The sequence below is a fragment of the Gymnoscopelus microlampas genome (genome assembly GCF_963454915.1).
Source record: "Gymnoscopelus microlampas genome assembly, chromosome: 21".
Taxonomy (NCBI): Eukaryota; Metazoa; Chordata; class Actinopteri; order Myctophiformes; family Myctophidae; genus Gymnoscopelus; species Gymnoscopelus microlampas.
The window spans coordinates 10787061-10807936 of record NC_139958.1 but is presented as its reverse complement, the minus strand read 5'-3'; the positions used below and the strand labels follow the sequence as shown (position 1 = coordinate 10807936).

Below are 20876 nucleotides of genomic sequence, written 5' to 3'. Positions count from 1 at the left end.
GTGGAGGCGGCTGCATGACGATTCAGATGAGATTATATCCCCATAGTCCAGTACAGATAGAAATGTGGCTTTGATCATCCTTTTCCTACAGAGCATGGGGAAACTAGTTTTATTTCTATATAGGCAGCCAATCTTTTGACAGGAGATAGGCTACTCTCCTGACCTATGGGCCACATGGCTCCTGGAACCCTTGGTTTCCAAGGCTTATACTTGCTTATTATACATCAGGGTGTATGTTCACATCATTATCGTTATATTTATATTTATAGTTACATGGAATAAAGTTCTCAATCACCACGGCTGATCTCAGTCATTTTAGGAATCCATCGAAGCCCAGTATGACTTTCTCTTGCAACGCTTGGCTTTCTCTAAAGGATGATTTATACTTACTGTATAGCTGCTGGCTGGTGCACCGAAAATAGCTGATCTACAAGCTCACGACGCCTCTTGCTTAGATACATTGTGAGCTTGTAGGTCAGCTATTTTGTGCAATAAAAAAAGTGCAACCAGGAAATAAAATGAGGCATAGTAACGTTAACCCCAATCCATGAGGTGGGAAAAGTCAAGACAAGCCCTATACAGTAATAATAGATATTAGTTATTATAAGATTAATGAGTATTTGAATTGGTCAAACTAGCAATAGAATACAGTACATGTTCAGAACCATATCCCATGGTCTCGGATATTTCATAAATATAAAGGTTAAAGCCTCAATCCGTGATTTGTTCAACTGGTCGGCTGCATAATACTGTAGAAGGAAACAGACTGCTAGTGTTTCACAAATCGCAGATTGGGACTAACAAGCTTTTAAATTGTGAGATTATATTTATTTTCTTTAATCCTTGTAGTTCTCATTCATGGTGTGGACAGCCTATAATTGCTCTGGCCTCCTTTCACCTGTGATAGGATCATTAGCTAGGTTTGCTTCTTCTTACTCACAGGTGCTATATATTGTCATTAACCAATGACTTGAGTATAAATATGTTCCTTTGTTTGTCAGACAACATTTTGCCTGAAGCTCTAGAAGGTCTAAACGTTGTGCGCCATTAATACAAGTGTTTGGGTGCTTTGTGTGGATGTTTTTTTTTTTTGATTTCTCGATTCGTTTTGTTTGTTTTGATATCCAGCACCTGGCCTAAATAGATACTGTTAGGTATTAGATGTGCACATAATCATCTCCTCACTGAACTCTTTTCACCTCCCTCCCCCCCCTCCTCCAGGAGTACATGGAGGACCAGAAGTACAGGGACGAGGAGGACCTGCCCGACCAACTGGAGGGATTTAAAAGTAAGGATGTCCACTTGCGGTGCTCTGACTCTTTACATGAAAACAACGTATTCTCCATCACTTCAGATAGAGAGCCAGACAGGCTGTGTGTTGTTGGTGGTGACTGCCTGCAGCCAGCCTGAAGGAGCGCATTATGCCTACGCACACACCAACGCACGCACGCACGCAAGCAAGCAGGGACGTCACAGGCTCTCAGAAGGTGGGGGGGATGGACTTTCGGTGGACTATTACTATACCCCTTATTTTACACTTTGGCTATTCAAAAATAGCAGATATACAAGCTCATAGCGCGGCACCGAGTGCCGCGCTATGAGCTTGTAGATCTGCTATTTTTGAAAAATCGTTGAAAAACATTTGTAACTGTCAAATGTAAACACATTTTGTATTTTCAAAATTTTGCGTTTTTTGTTAGTTTTTTTTTCGTGTTTTGGTTACTTTATTTCGGTGTTAGGGTTAGGTTATTTAATTCTTATTTTTGCCTGATTTTACCAATCTATTATTAAAAAAAAACGTTTTTATTTTTTCAAAAAGTGGGGGGTATGAAATCACGGATCTGTGATAGTGAGGGTGTCGCGGCGTACGCACAGTGAATGGCTGTGACGCCCCTGCAAGCAAGCAAGCACGCACGCACGCACGCACGCACGCACGCACGCACGCACGCACGCACGCACGCACACACGCACGGCACGCACACACATCTCAGCGATCCTCAGGGACTACATTATGCCCACGCACTGCTGTTGTTTTGCCTTCTCATGCCTGTGTCCGTGATTGAGTGTTTGTTATTTCTCAAACCTGCACGCATACAAGCTTTTGGTATTCTGTTTATGACTTTCTGTGTGTGTGTGTGTGTGTGTGTGTGTGTGTGTGTGTGTGTGTGTGTGTGTGTGTGTGTGTGTGTGTGTGTGTGTGTGTGTGTGTGTGTGTGTGTGTGTGTGTGTGTGTGTGTGTGTGTGTGTGTGTGTGTGTGTGTGTGTGTGTGTGTGCGTGCGTGCGTGTACTTGAATTGCTAAACTTGTGAGGGCCAAATATCCCCAGAACTATAGTAGAATTTGATGGAGAATTGTGATGATTCTTTTTTCAAAAGATTCATGTTGGGGTTATATGGAGGGTTAGGATGAGACGTTTAGGGGTTAGGGTTCGAGTTATGCCTAGTGATCTATACTTAGTTGTGCACCGGTGTCACACACACCGAAAATAGCAGATCTACCGTCCGTCATGCTTGTAGATCTACTATTTTTGGCTTAAGGGTACGTTAAAGAAATGTCAGAAAACTAAAAGTGGCATTCATTAAATAATAAAATAATCGTTCATGTCCTCACAAGTATAGAAATACAAACGTGTGTGTGTGTGTGGGAGAGAGAGAGAAAGCGAGAACTGCCCTTATTTCTAAGTGGGTTGCAAGGCCAAGTCCTCTGTGGCCTTGGAGGAATGTGCCTGGATGCTCCTCCGCTTGTTTTCATAACGTCCAGAGCTTTGAGGGAACTTGTTTTTAGGATGTTGTTTTAGGGGAAAGTATGAAGCCTAATTTATACTTCGTCGGGCGAACCGTGTCGCTCAATGACAATAATAACTTGTACTTTCACTTTGAAGATGTAATGGGTCATTTTCTCTTCAGTAACTCGCGTCATGCGTCAAAGTATAAATACATCAGCCCTAATAATTCTGCTACCGGGAGCTCTGTGATATCATGACTAAGCAAAAGAGCTGTTTATACATTCCTGAAGTATTATCATGCCGACATGTCTGTCTCGTTGTCATTGTGTGAGGATTTGGGGTCTTCACTTCCAGTTGGAGTAGTTTAACCTCATGAAACCTAGCGTCTCTATCCTGGGCATGTCATAATAGGTGAACATTCGGCAATAACAAGTGAACATTCGGCAAAAATAGGCAATCTATTAGCTCATCACACGAGTCACAAGCTTATAGATTAGCTATATTCGGGGGAAGATATTTGGTGCAGAGGGAAAGTGTACAGGGTTTAAGTGGTTATGGATATATTTATTTCAGTTGGTGGTCTAATAAGTCTTGAAATGATACGCAATTCCTCGGGTACACTTGTGCCTACTTTATGCTCCATCATACAACATGTGTCCCGTTGCCGAAAATAGCAGATCTCCAAGCTCACACAATGTGTCGCATCTCGATGCATTGTTTTTCTTTTGTACCCATTAAAACCGAGAAAGCATCTGTCGGCGTCCAAATACATATCATTTTGGGGGTCCTTGACATGAAAAAGTTTGAGAACCACTGATACAGAAACATACGTTTTTCAGAAAACTGTTGGAAGACAGTTTTATAATCGGCCTCTGGTCTTAATGGGTTAATGCAGGACACTGTTGTATGACTAGCTATAAATCAAGCTGTACAGTCAGTGTTATTGTTCCATATGGCTTGCTGGAGGAAATTGGGTCATAGAATGTAAACAACAAAAGGCTATGTTGATGAGTCACATTGTAGCCAAACGTGAGAAGAAACGTGATAGTGTGATGCAGTGTGTGTTCCTGTGATGTGGACAATGCATTCTCTGAGGGCTGCATGGTGATATGGACGAAATCCAATATCACTGTATTCTTTTACCAAATACCTAAAAAAAACGATTTTCGAAAAAATATTGCATGTAATATAATTTATTTATTTTGTAATTTTATTTTCAAAAATAGTGAAAATAACAGATCTTTTTTGTTTAGTCATTATTATTTTAAAGTATAAAATAGGGCTTAAGTGATTGAAATCAGGAGAAGACAAGGTTTTTTAGGTTCATGAAAAAAAGACAGTAATGTAGTAGCATCATTTGGTTCTTGACTCTTGATTCTTGGGAACTTGTACTATAGTTTCCACACAATAACAATCCCAACCTTGACCTGTAATTGACTGTCCACAGACACTCTGTGTTGTCATTGCTAACTGTCGACCACATCACTGTCCTAGTCACTTATTTGAGCACCATGGTGATGTGCCTCCAAGTGCAAAGATCTAATTATCCTCTCATTTCCACTCTGCTGGGGCAGTTGGAGAGGACATCATCTAGATCAGTGTGGTTCCCAAACTTCTTAGCTTGAGGCCCAATAGAGAAATTTAACTAGTGACCCAAACTAGTGAAAATAGCCGATCTACAAGCTCACAACGCGTCACATTGTGACGCGTTGTGAGCTGAATAATCAAATTTAATAATTTAATGATCGAGAAGCACAATTTAAACTTGTTTTTATATATCAATGAATCTATTTTATTACTTTGTCCTCCAACAGTGTTGTGCAAAGATATCGCAGATCTACAAGCTCACAATACAGCGCAAGTTGACGCAACATTCGCCTATAATAGACAATAGTCAATCATTTGATTAAATTATCAATGTATAGTTGATTAAGTTGATTATTTCAATTAACTGTGTGTGTAGCCCCCTGTGAAATGACGCTTTTTAGTGCTGTGTGTTCACACTTAATCACTGTCTTGACTTTGCAAGTGATTGATTAGTGTGTCTGTATTCATCAGGAAAGCAATGTTCCTAAATGCATTTCCTTGTTTTCACCAGAAATCATCCAGAGACTGAGAGAAACAGATAGGCTTACATTAAGCCCAAGTGGCCAAATTCTTCAGAAACAACAGGGGGCTTGTATTTGAGAGTCACAATGTTACCTAAACGGGCCTCTTTTGTCTTTTGTCTCTCTGCGTCCCTCCTGGGTTCTTTTTCAGCACATGAACAGAAAAGTAGAAGGAAGGGATTTAAAGTAATGCTGCTCTCCACTGACCACCGTCTCAGTACTGCAGAGAGAATGAACGTGGGACAGAAAGGTTCCAGAGCAGAGCAGTTATTGTTGTTGTTTGGTGTTTATCAGTTGATAATAGATGCGTGTGTGCGTGCCTGCTTGCACGTGTAAGACTGCACGTGCACATGTTTTGGGGGACTCGAAGAAGTTCGAGAGCAGAGCTGTCAATTGTTGTTGTTTGGTTTGTTTATCAGTTGATAATAGATGCGTGCGTGCGTGCCCGTGCACATGTTTTGGGGGACTCAAAGAAGTTGACGAACAGGGCTGGCATTGTCCTCTATCCCTTCCATCCCCCATGGCTTCATATGGCAACACAGTTCCATAGCTTTACTCTCTCTCTCTCTCTCTCTCTCTCTCTCTCTCTCTCTCTCTCTCTCTCTCTCTCTCTCTCCTCCCCTTCCTATTTCTCTCTCTGTCTCACTTTCTTTGTGTCACTCACCCTCCTCTCTCTCTCTCTCTCTCTCTCTCTCTCTCTCTCTCTCTCTCTCTCTCTCTCTCTCTCTCTCTCTCTCTCTCTCTCTCTCTCTCTGTGTCTCTCTCTCGTGGACACAGAGGCACCATTGTGACAGAGGAAAGCCAGCAGACATCAGATGAAGGACATGTATAAAAAGGAGGGGTGATGAGATTGAAGGGGATGCATGTGTGCCTCAGGTTCTTCACTTCAGAAGACACTCTAGAGAACAGTGTTTCTCAACGTCTGGTCCGGGACCCCACCAGCGGTCCAAATATGGACCTTTTGGGGTTTTGTAACTCAGAGAGTGTAGTAGTAAACACTGTACAATTCTCAGTGTCATAATCTAACTCTTAGAGTGTACAAATGGACACGTAAGGGTCCATTTGTACACTCTCAGAGTTACAGACCTGTAAGGGTCCATTTGGAGGTCCCCGGACCCGACTTTGAACACTAGTGCTCTAGAATGTTTTATCCTTGAACTGAAACAGCATACTGCAGCCGATGACAGTGTTTCAACATTATTTGTTGACACAATGTGTCCACACACACACTCACAAGGTGAAAACAATACCAGCCATGGCTGGGAGGGAGGAGGAAAAAGGGCAGCGAATGGACAGGAATGGTCACATTCACAGACTTTGCCTGTCTTGTGAAGGTCTTGTACAGTGGTGTAAAGTAACTAAGTACATTTACTCAAGTACTATACTTAAGTACAAGTTTGAGGTACTTTCACTTTCTACAAGCTCACAATGCGACGCGTTGTGAGCTTTTTTATTTTTCTATGTGTTATGTTGTAGTTTTCATATTTCTAATATTCATGTCTTCCCCAGATGTATCTCATTTGTAATCAGCCCTCATGTGTACATTATTAGTCTTGTTCCCCCATCCAGTAGCGTCCCCAGGAATTACATTTATGGCAGTCGAGATTTTTTTGCCTCCCGCTGCCCTTGCATTTGGCCTTTGTGGGTCATTGTTTTGGTGTTGCACCATGTCTGTTTGTGGTGTCTGTTCGGTTTACCTGTATTATTGTGTATATGTAGTAAGCCAGCCTACTACTATACCACTGTAGTGTGCATTGTAGTGGACATTGAAGAGTAATTGTTGAAGGTTTGTGAACAACGCTCTAATGCAATGATATTGACTCCTGGATTCAGGACAGACATTGTTTTTTCAAGCTGAAAAAATGTTGAGAAAAGTGTTTTTCTTTGGTTTTGGAATATAATAATACATGGCTGATGTTAGCCACCTATGTATAATTTGGGTCAAGTAAAGTTTATAAGGGGGAAAATGTCTCTGCTTTCTGCTGACTTTTCTTAAATTGTGTCAATTGTTTGCTTTTGTTTAATGTGTGTGCATAATGTGATGGGTCCATGCTGGCATTTGAAATGGCCTGTATGTTTATTGGTTATAAACTTATAAACATTGAAGTGTGCCTTGATACTAGAGAGAGAAAGAGAGAGAGAGAGAGAGAGAGAGAGAACAAATGACCATTCAGATGTAATTACTGACAACGTCTTGTGTTTGTATTTTCCAGATAAATATGCTGAGTTTGACTTAAACGACCAAGGAGAGATTGGTGAGTAACATCAGGGTTGGATTTTCTGTTGGGGGGGATGAGGGTAATATCCATGCCTCTGCTTTTAATATCCCCGTCTGGTCATTATACGCTTTGTCCCTGCTTCTGGTCTGACTGAATAAAATACATGCATATCCTCTAGGGAAATGTAGACTGTCTGATATGTTTGATAATATAACAATTTAACGAATGCCTTCTAAAGCCCAACATTTTTCAGTGAAACGTATGTTGATAAAGCCAGTGCCAGATTTTGTGAGAGAAACAAGCAACCAGGTCTAGGAAAACCAGCCCAAAAGAAGCGACTATGGGCCCACATGAGCACTTGAACATATGCATCAACTATTTGAAAATAGCAGATCTACAAGCTCACAACGCGTCACGGTGCGACGCGTTGTGAGCTTGTAGATCGGCTATTTTCAAATAAAATCTTGCAGGGAAATTATAATAAGCAGATCTGGCAACCCTGGATATAGCTCAAATATAAACAGTTCAGAGTCATGTTAGCCAGACTCTTAGCCCCCCCCCCCCCCCCCCCCACACACACACACACACACACACACACACACACACACACACACACACACACACACACACACACACAGCATCCCAGTCAAAACAACCTGTGATATGAGAGAAGAGCACTAATTAACGCTGTGCCAGGTCATGTGTCACTGCTCACTGTTGTGTATTATGTTGCTCAACAGTTAGTGACCCTGGGTGTATAATAGGATAACAGGTGTGTGGCGAGCAGGAGTTGAGGTAGTTAGACGTGTGTGTGTGTGTGTGTGTGGGGGGGGGGGGGGGGGGGGGGCATAATGTTTGGACTCTTCTTCTTATTTTTCTTCATCTTTTTCTTCCTAAATGTCTTTCTTTTTAATTATTGAACCACTCTAAACCTGGCGTCCCAATTTTGAGCATGAACAATTCTGTAAATACCAGATCTATATAAGCTCACAGCGCATTGCAATGTGACGCGCTGTGAGCTTGTAGATTTGCTATTTTTTAAAGTATAAATGATGGCTTAAGTGGTTAATGTACCGTATTCAATGTCCACTTTGAAGAGCTCCTACTGTGTCTGCCTTTTCAGTGAGTTTTTTCATAGCCTCTTTTGAAGTTTGGAGCTTCTTTCTTGACTAAAAGAGTCAAGATTTGTATTTATATATGAAATTATATTTGTCTTCTTGTCTTTCAAAACATGGGGAGGGCACCTTGATGTTTCTACTATAGGGGGGGGGCTGACCATAATATCGTTGCTGTCGGGCAGAAACCTTGTATCTCTATATTTTAATTTATGTTTTTTGGTAGATTAATGCCCTACTTCGTCATACGCAGTGTCAAACTAAAGGCGTCACATTGAGATGCGTTTTGAGCTTTGAGTAGAACAGCTATTTTTGCTACTTTTGAATCTGCATCTTGCAAAGTAATAGTTTTGGACATATGAGGTTTCCACCCAACAGCAACGAGTTATCACTGCCCTCTCTCCGCTGTCCTATCTGAATAAATCAACCGATTAAAAAAACACATGTTAAGAAAATAACAGATTGGACAAATGATTATGGATGAAGTTGCAGACATAATTATGTCTAATAGTGAGAATGAAATTGTTATGTGTGTGTCCCCTCAGACATAATGGGTCTGAAGCAGATGATGGAGAAACTGGGGGTCCCCAAGACCCACCTGGAGGTGAAGAAGATGATCCTGGAGGTGACCGGAGGAAGCAGCAACACCATCAACTACAGGGACTTTGTTAGGATGATGCTGGGGAAGCGCTCTGCGGTGCTCAAACTGTGAGTCAACACGTGTGTGTGTGTGTGTGTGTGTGTGTGTGTGTGTGTGTGTGTGTGTGTGTGTGTGTGTGTGTGTGTGTGTGTGTGTGTGTGTGTGTGTGTGTGTGTGTGTGTGTGTGTGTGTGTGTGTGTGTGTGTGTGTGTGTGTGTGCTTGTGGCTGTCACATGCAGTATTTATGTAACAGGGTCTGACAGAATGTGCGAGTAGACAAACATGAACCCACGCAAATCAAGGAAATAGGTTGTTGTATGGGTTTTTCTTTTTAAAATGTTGAAGAATTGGCTCAATATTTTGATTATACGTTTTTTTTATTATCACAAAACACGTATAATTAGTCTGCTGTGAGAGGTATGAGATAACACTATACACTATGAGATAACTGTCTTGATTTGAGCTTAAACAATTTGGGCCCGAATCACTAAGCTCTTTACACCCAAATATATAGTGTAAACAGCTTTATGGTCTTAAATGGGGGCCTGGAGCAATGCAAAGGACCTTCCATATGAATGCGCCTCTGACCTTCAGGCAAAAAAAAAACCTTCAGGCGGATCACAGAACAACTGTGATCCGCACATATCAGGGATTTACACACCCCTTTGTGAATGGCACATTGTTTTTTTGCATAGAGAAAATACACCCTCCTTTAGACATTTGATTTACACTCATACAGTATTTACACTGTACTCTCAGCCATCCTGGTCAATGCTTCCCAACCATAGTTTAGACAAGGGAATAGTTGCACAATATCAGCATTTTTCTTCATAGGAAGGATTCTTGAAAACATTTCTTTGTGGCTGCAATCTGGGAACTGTCTTATTGTTTTGCCTCTGGGGGGCACAACCTCCTTTTTTGTGTAAAACAGGAACTCGGGTTGGGTGCTTCTGTGTTTATTCCTGCTAACAACAACATTACGTTGTTTAAGGCAGTGGTGCTGACTCACACATCTAGAGAGATTATTGTGGCTGCAACACTGTTCTTGATAACACACTTTGTTTACTTCCTCCCAGACCTTTCAGAATTCCCCCCACACACATTCTTCACATTCTACAACTCCTTCAGCTATTTTCAGATATCAATGTGTGAGACATGATTTGAAAGATTACAATCTCACTTTCATAATCTGTGTAAGGAAATGAAAAATGACCGTGCCCTGCTTGGTATGCTGTATCTTGCTGATTGCTATTAGGTAGGAACTTGATGATAATCTTAGTTTTCCACCATGTTGATATATCGGTTTGGCCGATATATATAAGCCATTATTAGAAAAAAAAATATATGACCTCAGTATTGGCAATTATGCAGCCAATGTGTCCTGACTTTTAACCACTTTGAACCTTGTGTCACTATGTTGGACATGTCTTTGTAGGCAAAATGTTTGGTCAAAATGACCTAGGTCAGTGTCGGACCCAAAGGATGTAGCGTCAGTCAGGGGCTCTAATAAAGTTCTCAAAGTGGGGTCCAGGGACCCCCAAAGGTCCTTGAGGGGGTTCCAGGGGGTCCCCAGCTAAATTAATTGATATAGCTTAAAAATCTGTTTAACAACCCTGGCACAGAATATTTTCAGACGGGCCAAAATACATTTCAATTTGAGGGTCCTTGACATGAACAGGTTTGACAGGCCACTTTTGTAATGTGCGTAGGCCAGAAGGAGGATGTGTGTGTCATATGCTGTGTCAGCTTGTTGTTTATCTTATCAGGCAGGAGGGGTTTTTGTAAAGGATGACCACAGTGGTGATGTCAGCCACTATAGCACCCACGTGGCATTATCCTTTAATCACCACGACCATGACACGCTCATTAGTCAGACCCGGGCCTTATCCTCAGTCAGGATCATGTGCTTAGGAACGTGCTAATAGCTTAGATACTTTAACCACTACCGCCAGTAACTTAGGTACATGCTAATAGCTTAGATACTTTAACCACTACCACCAGTAACTTAGGTACATGCTAATAGGTTGGATACTTTAACCACTACCACCAGTGAAAGAGAGATAAAGTCAGCTGACGTATTTGCTCTCAGCAGTGCAAGTTTGTTTTGAATGTACAGTATGTGAAGTTCAGTAACAGGAGTCTCCCCCGGTGTCCCCGTTTCTCCAGCTCTTTAGTAAACAGAAAATACATTTTCAGGTCGGGATACCATCAGGAGAGTGAACTCACACGTTGAATTGGAATTTATGAAACAGAAAACAATATTTTGACCTGGAACACTTAAGCTGATAAATGGATTCTCTGTCCTGATTGGATAAAATGTATTCATTGAGTACTTTATTAGCAGGTTTGTTGACAGTACAGGTAGTGCAGTCAAAGTTTATGCTAAAGCACCAGGAGGCTTGTTTCCATTGTGTTCCATTGTACTCAATTCATCAGTAATATAATATACTGTACATACAATGCAATACAATACTGGTAGAAAACACAGTAGCATCAACAGGTGTATTTACAGAGGAAGAAGGGGTGGGGGGGACAGAGGTCATGTAGTGTGGTGTGTGGTGAGTGCATGAATGTATAGAGTTTATGATGTGCTAATGTGTCCCTGGGCACATATAAGAGGTCAGTCGTTATTATGTGAGGTCAAACTTGTGACATATGGCACAGGCCTACATATATCATCTCTGTCGGACAGCAACGATATGAGTAAATGACAGTCAGTCATAGGAGTTGTAAATGGCTGAATAAAATTCTGATTGGAAAACAAAATCCTAAATATATCACACATTATATGGATAGTCAAAAGCAACTAGACAATCAGTTAAAAGTGAAGCGCAGACATTCACTGAATTACACCTGACAACTTCCACCGTAGAACACGTCTAATTTCAAATTGATGATGCAGACATTTGTAGTGTAAAAACCTTTGCACCCTCACCTCAAACCCACCATCAGATGCTGTCAAGATCAGCAACAAAAAAACTAATTTTCTCCTTAAAAGGTCCTTCAAGGAGAGGCAGTTTAATGCAGCCTGTGTAAGCCCTTTAAAACGGCCATGGGACTGCATGGTCAGAGCGGTGAAAGCCGTGCGTCTGGCCTGTCAGTGTTTTGACTATAGCATGTCAGCTCTGCTGCACTAAGCTGACTGGAGTCACTGGACTCTTTGCTGGGCAAATCTTTTCAATCCCAAATATATGAATCAGCAGAGAAAACACACAACTTACTTACATTCTCCACTGTGTGGTATTCCTTACGTAACCGCTTACTGTATACTTAGCTGACCGGAGTCCCCCAGGGGTCTATACGAGGCCCCATCCTTTTTTCTGCTACACTAAATATCTTCTGTGAACATGGCAGATCTACAAGCTCACTTTTATTGTTTTTTCTTAAAAACAATTATGGCTCACTATGCAAAAATAGGGCTCCTAAAATATGCTCTACTATTTTCGCTACCTTTTGATGTGTTTTTTTTCTCCTGGTGTTTTCATCAGGTTGGGGGACACTTATTTTAGCACTTAACACGTCTAGTGACTGCACCTTTAACAGAACATGGTAAACATCTATGTGTTGTGTAAGCACTCAAAACAAGTGCTATTATTTTAATTGTGGTGAAAACGGGGACATTTTAGGCCAAACGGGGACGTCTGGTCACTTTAGTTCAAGTGGTTGAATCCCATGCACCCCTCCTCTGTATAGTAGTACACTTCACATTGTAATTGCCCGGGCCTACTCATCACAGGAGAGTATGTTGCCTGTAATTATTGACTAACGCCTGTGTCGAGGAGACAATGGCAGGGTTCACATTTCAGGAGAGAATAGAGTAGAATAGAAGAGACCTTTTTTGATCCTGCGGGGGAAATTCGCATTTGTGAGCTTGTACTGTAGATCTGATATTTTCAAATGGGCGAAATGTATATAGGGCTGAAGTGGGTAATGTATGTTTTGTAATAATAATCAGAATCTACAAAGTAACTAATCAGTAACTACTGTAAAGTTCTCAACGAATTGTAGTGGAGTAAAAAGTACAATAATCGCCTCTGAGATGTAGTGGAGTAGAAGTAAAAGCGCTGACAATTGGAAATACTCAAGTAAAGTAAAAAATACCTCAAAAAACCCCACTTTGATAAACAATGACTTAGTCCTTGTAGTGGAAAAGAGACTAAAATTGCAAGTTAGCAGATTGACTTGAAGATTTGAAGTTTGTGGACACAAATGTAAATAAATAATTACATCCCACTGTAGGATTCGTCCCTAGTCAAACATAAGTGAGGTTTCTTTTGCTAAAATGGCACATTGGAACATTTGATCTTTCCCTGACTTCTAACATTTCTGCCAGATAAACCTATTAAATTACCGTGACTGGTTTTCGCTCCAAGAGCAAATATGGCTGTTTAGAGAACTTTGCTCTTCAAAGCCTGTTCCCTCTGCAACATTGAATGTAGTTGGTGTAAAGTAACTAAATATATTTACTCAAGTACTGTACTTAAGTACACTTTTGAGAATGTTTTACTTTACTGGAGTGTTTCCAATTTTCAATACTTTCAATACGCGTTGTGAGCTTGTAGATCTGCTATTTTCGAAGCATTTTTATACGTTCAGACACTCGTGAAATGGGACATTCTGCAAAATGATTACTTTTACTTTCAGTACTTAGGTATATTTTAATGCGAATACTTTTGTTTTACTTAAGTACTTTTTCCACCATTGTTTGAATGTACTGCACACATCACCTTCCAACTTGCACCACACAGTACAAGGTCTGCAAGGTCTCCATTACATTCTTTCTTTCCTTTTTTTTGGTCTCCAGAGAGAGACAGGAGACTGGAAGGAGAGGGTTGGGAACAAAATGGCTTTAATGTATGTTAGTGTTAGGCAGGGCTTTTTGGCAGGGGAACAATTGACCAGCCGTCATTAGACGGAAATAATAGGTCAAGTCTCCGCAAATGAGCCAGGTCTCGAGGCCAAATGCTGCCCTTTGTAGTTTGTGTGTAGTTTGTGTGATACACACACCAAAACACATACACATTTGTACCTTTTTTCACTTTTTTTCTGAGAATGTGATAGAAAAGGAGAAGGTTAGACCTAATCCTACAGATGGCTGTGTACCATTAAATGCAATTTAAAGGTAGGGTAAGTGATTTTTTTGTGGTTAAAATAAGTGTTAAATTGCTCCATATTCTGATAGTACTCATTGCTAAAGAGTGTTTGTTCAGTAACAGGAGTATCCATGTCTCTCCAGCTCTTTAATAAGGAGAAAATACATTTTCAGGTCAGGATACCAATTTTATCCAATCAGGACAGAGAACTCAGACAGGATACAGATTAAACAAGTGAAATTGGAAGTGATGACACAAATAAATGAGCAGACAAAATTGGAACTGGAACACTACAAAAATGAAGCTGATAAATGGGTACTCTCTCCCGATTGGCTGAAATTCCGTCACCTACCTGAGTTAAAGAACTGGAGAGACATAGGGTGCGTTCAGAAATACAGCACTGAACGCACTGGCCAATACAAACTAATAGGCGAGTGCGCTCCGGTGCGCAATTTCCGAACACACCAATGGAGACCCCTGTGACTGAACAAACACCCTATAGCAATGATTACTATTATAAGAATATAGTGCATTAACCTTCTAACAAAAACATTTTTGACCCACTTTTCTTATAACCAAAACATATCACTTACCCTACCTTTAAAGAATTAAATAGCATTTAAATGGCTGACAGTGACACCATTGGCTTTCTTTTATAGATTGGCTTAGATGCTGGGCTAATTCAATTCAAAGCTTATGTTGCAGATATAGCTTTGGTGGTAATTGACAGTATTGCCAAGCAGAGTAAGTCGCCGGTAGTGCAAACAGCGTGAGTTTGAGTAGCTGACGGACTGTCTGTCGGCTCCATTGGATCAGCTGCTCCTTATAGGCTTAGAGGAGCTTTGCAGAGGTTTTCCAAAAAAGGAAAGTAAAGAAGCGACAGCCACGCATTGCTTGGAATCAGTGGTGTAAAAGTAACTAAGTACATTTACTCAAGTACTGTACATTTTTTAGGTATTTTGACTTTACAGGAGTATTTCCAATTTCCAGTACTTTTACTTCTACTCCACTACATCTCAGAGGCAAATATTGTACTTTTACTCCACTACAATTATTTGAAAACTGTAGTTACTTTGTAGATTTTGATTATTATTACAAAACATACAGTAACCACTTCAGCACTATATACATTTCGGCCATTTGAAAATAGCAGATCTGCAAGCTCACAATGCATCGCGATGCGACTCATTGTGAGCTTGTAGATCTTGTAGATCTTTTAAACTTGTGAAATGGGACATTCTGCATAATGAGTACTTTTACTTTTGGTACTTTAAGTACATTTTGATGCCAATACTTATAATCTTTTACTCAACTACATTTTGAATTCCGGACGTTTACTTGTAACAGAGTATTTCTATATTGCAGTATTGATACTTTTACTTAAAGGACAACTTTGGTTTTTTACAACCAAGGTTTATATTTTAGCTTGTAATTAAAGTAAATAAAAGATGAGTGTTATTTTTTTTTCATTTACTGCTTTCTATAGTTTTAGCAATTTTCACGATATTTTTTACAGTGGGCGGGGGCATTCTGTCCGGTGGCTAAATATGTATTTTTTACACAATAAAAAAAGGTCCTGTGGTCTTTGATGGCCAGATGTGAGTTATTGGGGGCTAGAAACAAGCTTCTGTAAATACTAATAAAGAAAACGCTGGGTTATTGTGTAAAAAAAGACATATTTAACCACCGGACAGAATGCCCCCGCCCACTAGACACACACTGTAAAAAATATCGCGAAAATTGCTAAAACCATAGAAAGCAGTAAATTAAAAAAATTTAACACTCATCTCTTATTTACTTTAATTACAAGGTAAAATATAAACCTTGGTTGTAAAAAAACAAAGTTGTCCTTTAAGTAAAATATTTGAGTACTCTTTCCACCCTTGCTTAATTATCACAAATGTCCACATATTTCCAAGATTGTCAGTCCAGCCACTGACACCATTGTCTCTGTTGTCTTCTTCTTCTTCTTCTTCTTCTTCTTCTTCTTCTTCTTCTTCTTCTTGTTCTTCTTCCCCACAGAGTTCTGGTCTTTGAGGACAAGGGCAAGGCCAACGGTGCTCCCAGCTGTAAGCCGGACGGACACCCCCCAAAGAGGGACATCTCTAGCCTGCCATAAACTCATAAGTCAGCTTTCCCAGACCGGCAGGAAGGGGTGCGTAGGGACATCTGGCTTCAAGTCATCATCACTAAGGGGACGTGTCGTTGTACATAATAATAGCCTTACCTGTAGTCTAACCCCTCAGGACACAAGGACAACCAATTTCTGAGAAATTAGACCCCCCCCCCCCCCCCCCCTCGCTGTGTGCGTTAAGGAGGAGGGACACACACACACACACACACTCATATATAGGGCATAGTAGTGGCGGCCATTTTGTGGCTCCACGGATAGAGAGCCCATTGTTTTTTTTTTCCATATAGTGTTTTCCAACAAAATATTTATATAAATTATTGTAAGCCTGGAACCAAGCCATCCAGGCTCCTGTTGAATCATGACCATAAAACCTTTGATTCTGTGTCAAACGATATTTGAAAACATGCAAAATTAAAGGGTATTTTCGATTGATTATTATATAATTATATTTAGAAGATATAATATAATTAAATATTCAAATGTTTTTTTGACACAGAATCAAATGTTTTCACTGGATGCCTGGATGGTTTGGTTCCAGGCTTAAAATTATTTATATAAATATTTTCGGAAATCTCTTTGGGAAAAATGAATGGGCTTTCCATCTGTGGAGCCACACAATGGCCACCACGGCTTTGCCCTATTAGGGCTGTCAAAAATAACACATTAATTGCACAAATTGCTGTGATTAATCACACATTTTCAAATTAATGGGATGCTATAATGGACGGATTAATTTTGACAACCCTAATATATATATATCTGCTCTACTGGAATCAGTCAAGTATTGCTTAAACTCTATTCAAGAAACATTACTGGCTTTCGGGAATTAGGATTTCATAAATTCGTAATTCAAATTGTTCCCTGATTTGGACAAAACATGTTAGTTCTAAAGCTTTGGAAATATAGGGTGAAACGCTGTTAGAAGGTAAGCACAATTAATAACGATTTAAAAAAACACAGTAATGCATTTTGCATGATTTTGTTGATATTTATATGTTGTTAAGCATAACAGATGTGTGAATGGGGGGGGGAGGTACACCAATAAGGTACTAGATACTAGCTTGACCCACTTAACTGTATATGTAGGCATTATGTCCACTAGAGCGGTCTAGACCCCATGGGACTGATGGCAGTAGAGCAGAGGCCTGTACTACCACGCAACTCACACTTGGTTAACCTGACTAGAACCCAGAGCCTTGTATTTAGAGAGTTGCGTCACCTCGGGGGCAGGAAACGGCGGCGGTCACGTGTTTCGTGTAAACTCGAAATAGTGGCAAAACGAACGCTCATAGACTCCAGTGCATTCCGTAAACTTCCGGTTCAGGGCTTTGTCACTATTCGCCAATAGAGCCAATAGAAGGCTCTGTAGGAGACTGGCCGGATGAAGTGAGGTGAACGGAGGTGACGCAAACTCTCCTTATATGGCTCTGAATCTGACTAATTAATGTGACTAATACAGTGGTTGTCAACCTGTGGGCCCGGGGCGGCATACAGTATTGCATATTGCAAGTGGACCCCCAAATAATTGGCAAAACACGTAAGATTTTAATGATGATATAACATTAATAATAAAAAGTGATACCAATAAATAACTTATACAATGTTAGTTCCATTGATCCAAGGTGGAACACAATCGTTTGATTGATCATTAAAAGAAACTCTGCGCGCGGACCCACCCATCTGACCCATCTGAAGTGGTCTGGTGGGTGGGCCGCAAACACTTTCAAGATTTTCAAGTGGGCCTTGATCCGGAAAAAGGTTGTGAACCACTGGTTGAGAACCACTATACTCATAGATTTAGTCTATTATAAAAAAAAACTATTTTTGAAATTTGGAACTAGAATGTTGCTAAAAATAAAATAATAAGAAAAACATTTTGTTTGATTCATGAAAAAGTAATCAGTAGAATAATACTCGCTAAGAAAACAATAATCGTAGATTTTTTTTAAATCTCGTACCCCGATAACTAGTGAACCACCGTCGTAACCCTGAAACCCCAGAGGGTTAAACATGAAGTTACGTCGCTAACCCCCAAATCGTTGCCGTCGGGCACAAACCTCCTATCTCCATATTTTTACTTTTCAAGTTTTTTTTCCGTAAATAATTAACGCCCTACTTGATCATACTCACAGCGTCACACAAAAGCACCAAAAGTAGCAGATCTACAAGGTCGAAACGCGGCGCGAAGCGACGCGTTTTGAGCTTGTAGATCTGCTACTTTTGATGCTTTTGCATTTGAATTCTGAAAAGTAACAGTTTTGGACATATGAGGTTTCCACCCGACGTAGACGATATCCCGCTTCGTACTACAAGCCTCTGGTCGTAACATTTGCTGTGAAAAGAAAACAAGAAGTCGAGGTAGACTTAAGATCTGTTTGTTTAATTTTTTCTGTCTTTTAGTTTTGTCCTTCCTTTTTTAATGACAAGTACATATATGTAAATATTTATATTGATGAATATGATGAGAAGATGCGTAATATTTTGGATTAGTGTTCACACTCATACATAATAACCCTTTGCGATGATAACTGTGGAATTGACATGTTCTCTGAATATGTGCAGTGTTGTTATTATTGTTGTTTTTTGTGTGGGACCAGTGATTGAGGATGTAATATTTAGTGCGTATGTTTTCGTGCGAAGCCTAAATTCTATTGTTCGGAATACGGCTGTTCCCCACAACAAACTTATGTGATATTTTACTGTGAATAATGTTATTCATCTTGTTTCTTTTACGTTAATGAAAAATGTAGCATTGATAGTTGTACAACTGTAATGTAGTTGGATTAAGTGAACTTTTGTAGTTTTTCGGTTTCGTGGTTATGGTTTAAGGCACTGGTTCTCAACACGGGGGTCCCTGGCTAAATGATTGATAATTACGAACCAAATAGACCCTCACGGGTCCAAATTTGGTTACCATTTGCATACCCTCAGAAGAGCTAAACTAGCACTTGAGGATTTTACGGTGTAGTTTGGGGTCCCAGAGATGAAAGATATACAATGGGCCGGGGGTCCGTGGCTTTTTGCATATCAAACTGGGGGTCCTTGAAATGAAAAATAAATGAAATGGAGAAAAAGGTTGTGAATCACTGGTTTAAGGGAACTGTTTGATTTGACACACTTTAGAGAAACTGACGTCTTTCACATTTTAAGGCTGTGACACACTGAAAGCGTCACTGACGCAAGCGTCAAGAAATAAAAAAGCCAACTCATTTAGGACGGTCTGTGGTGCCACGCGTCGACGCTCCAAAATGGAACCGAGCTCTGAGAGATGCGGGTTTTGACTCGCAGAATTGACGCCTGCAGTAATTGGCTGCCTGCAGCCGTTGTAAACAACGCGTGTATTTGATGCTTGCAGCGTGTCAGGGCCTTCACCCATACTGCCTCTCTTCCTCACTATACCATCTCCACAAACCACTTTTAACTGTCCCACTTGTTCTTAAATATTATATATTTTATTGGTGTGAAAGCAGCATTGTGTTTTAATCTATACATTCTTTAATTCTCTCCTCGGTTGCAGGTATTCCCTGGCTCGTCTAGTGTTGGTCAGTGTGTCATTTTTAGATCACATGCCAGAGATTATACAGTAGATCCCAATTCCCTTCCCCTCCCCAACACAGTATGAACAGTATGTTTGTCAGTCTATCGGATCATTCAATCCTACATCGTTATGGAACGGTTTACCATCCTTTATGCAATTAACGTACGTCAACAACAAACACGTGTCCTGGTTTTAAAATCTACTGTATATGGTTCATGCCAACTTTGGGCAGAGCTTGTTCTTTAAGGCACACAGGGGTTTGCGAAACGAAACAAAGAACATTACATTTGGTATTATGTATGTTCATTATAATCATATTATTTCCAAGTGCCTAAACATCCAGATACTGTAGAGCAGAAACGCAGGCAGAGGAGGGAGTCTTTGAAGCTCACACTGAGCTCACAACTTACCATGAAATCGTGTTTATTCAGTTTTGAGTTTTGCATCGGTTGATTCTTGTTGGTGTGGTATTTCTGGTTACTGTAAAAAAGAAAAGAAAAAAAAACAAGGAGAAAAAGGGGGCTCATAAATCATGCAATGTTAAAACAAAGTTTGTAATTGTGATTTTCCCTTTTCATCTAAATAGCTGCTTATCTCCCCCATCTTTTTTAATATTGTATCAAAAACAAACTATGTTATATTTGTTTTGTAAAGTCTGTCATTAAGTCCTGTTCGTCTTAGTTGCATCGCCTCTCCAATTCTTTACATCCACCACCCACCCAACTCCATAAAATATGTTTATTGTCTTGTTGATTCTGTGATTTGTGCCTGAAATATCTTAGATATCACTATTACTTTTATTTTTGGGTTTGTTTTACATACTATGGAACATGAAATGGTAACTGTAGTATTTGAATTCACTTTACATCTTTGAACCATTTCGTTATGTTATTGCCAGTGTATTAAAGACTAATATGGTCTTTTAGTGTTTTATTTAACCACAGTTAAGATGCACATTGTTTTGTTCTTTTGCAAACACCAAAGGAATTAAAATTCTTTTTCACCAACTTCTTTGCCTTTGAATGGTTCATTGTATACATATACGTGTAATCACTCGTATAATTGCATGTCATTTTGAAAACTAAAGTCTGAAATCTTACGTTCAGAAGAAGGGGGCAATTGACCATATTACACCCATTATGCTCTTACTTTATACTCAGGGGTGGGATTCCCTCTGCCCCCAATATAAAGTAAGAGCATAATGGCCAGCATGTGAATATGGTGAATACAGCAGAGCTTACTCCTGTTTTTCCGTATAATTTTGATACTTACACTTCTACTCCACTACATCTCAGAGGAAAATA

The 20876-nt window shown here is 40.1% G+C and overlaps 1 protein-coding gene across 1 annotated transcript in view; it reads left to right on the top strand.

The window, feature by feature from the left end:
- aif1l (allograft inflammatory factor 1-like) overlaps window positions 1-20568 on the top strand; it is a 30586-nt gene extending 10018 nt beyond the window's left edge. The window contains exons 3-6 of the mRNA XM_084047855.1: window positions 1222-1288; window positions 7047-7088; window positions 8713-8875; window positions 15923-20568. Coding sequence (XP_083903981.1) covers window positions 1222-1288; window positions 7047-7088; window positions 8713-8875; window positions 15923-16019 — 369 coding nt within the window. The 3' untranslated portion in view covers window positions 16020-20568. The remainder of the gene's footprint in view (window positions 1-1221; window positions 1289-7046; window positions 7089-8712; window positions 8876-15922) is intronic.
- Window positions 20569-20876: the final 308 nt, after the last annotated feature.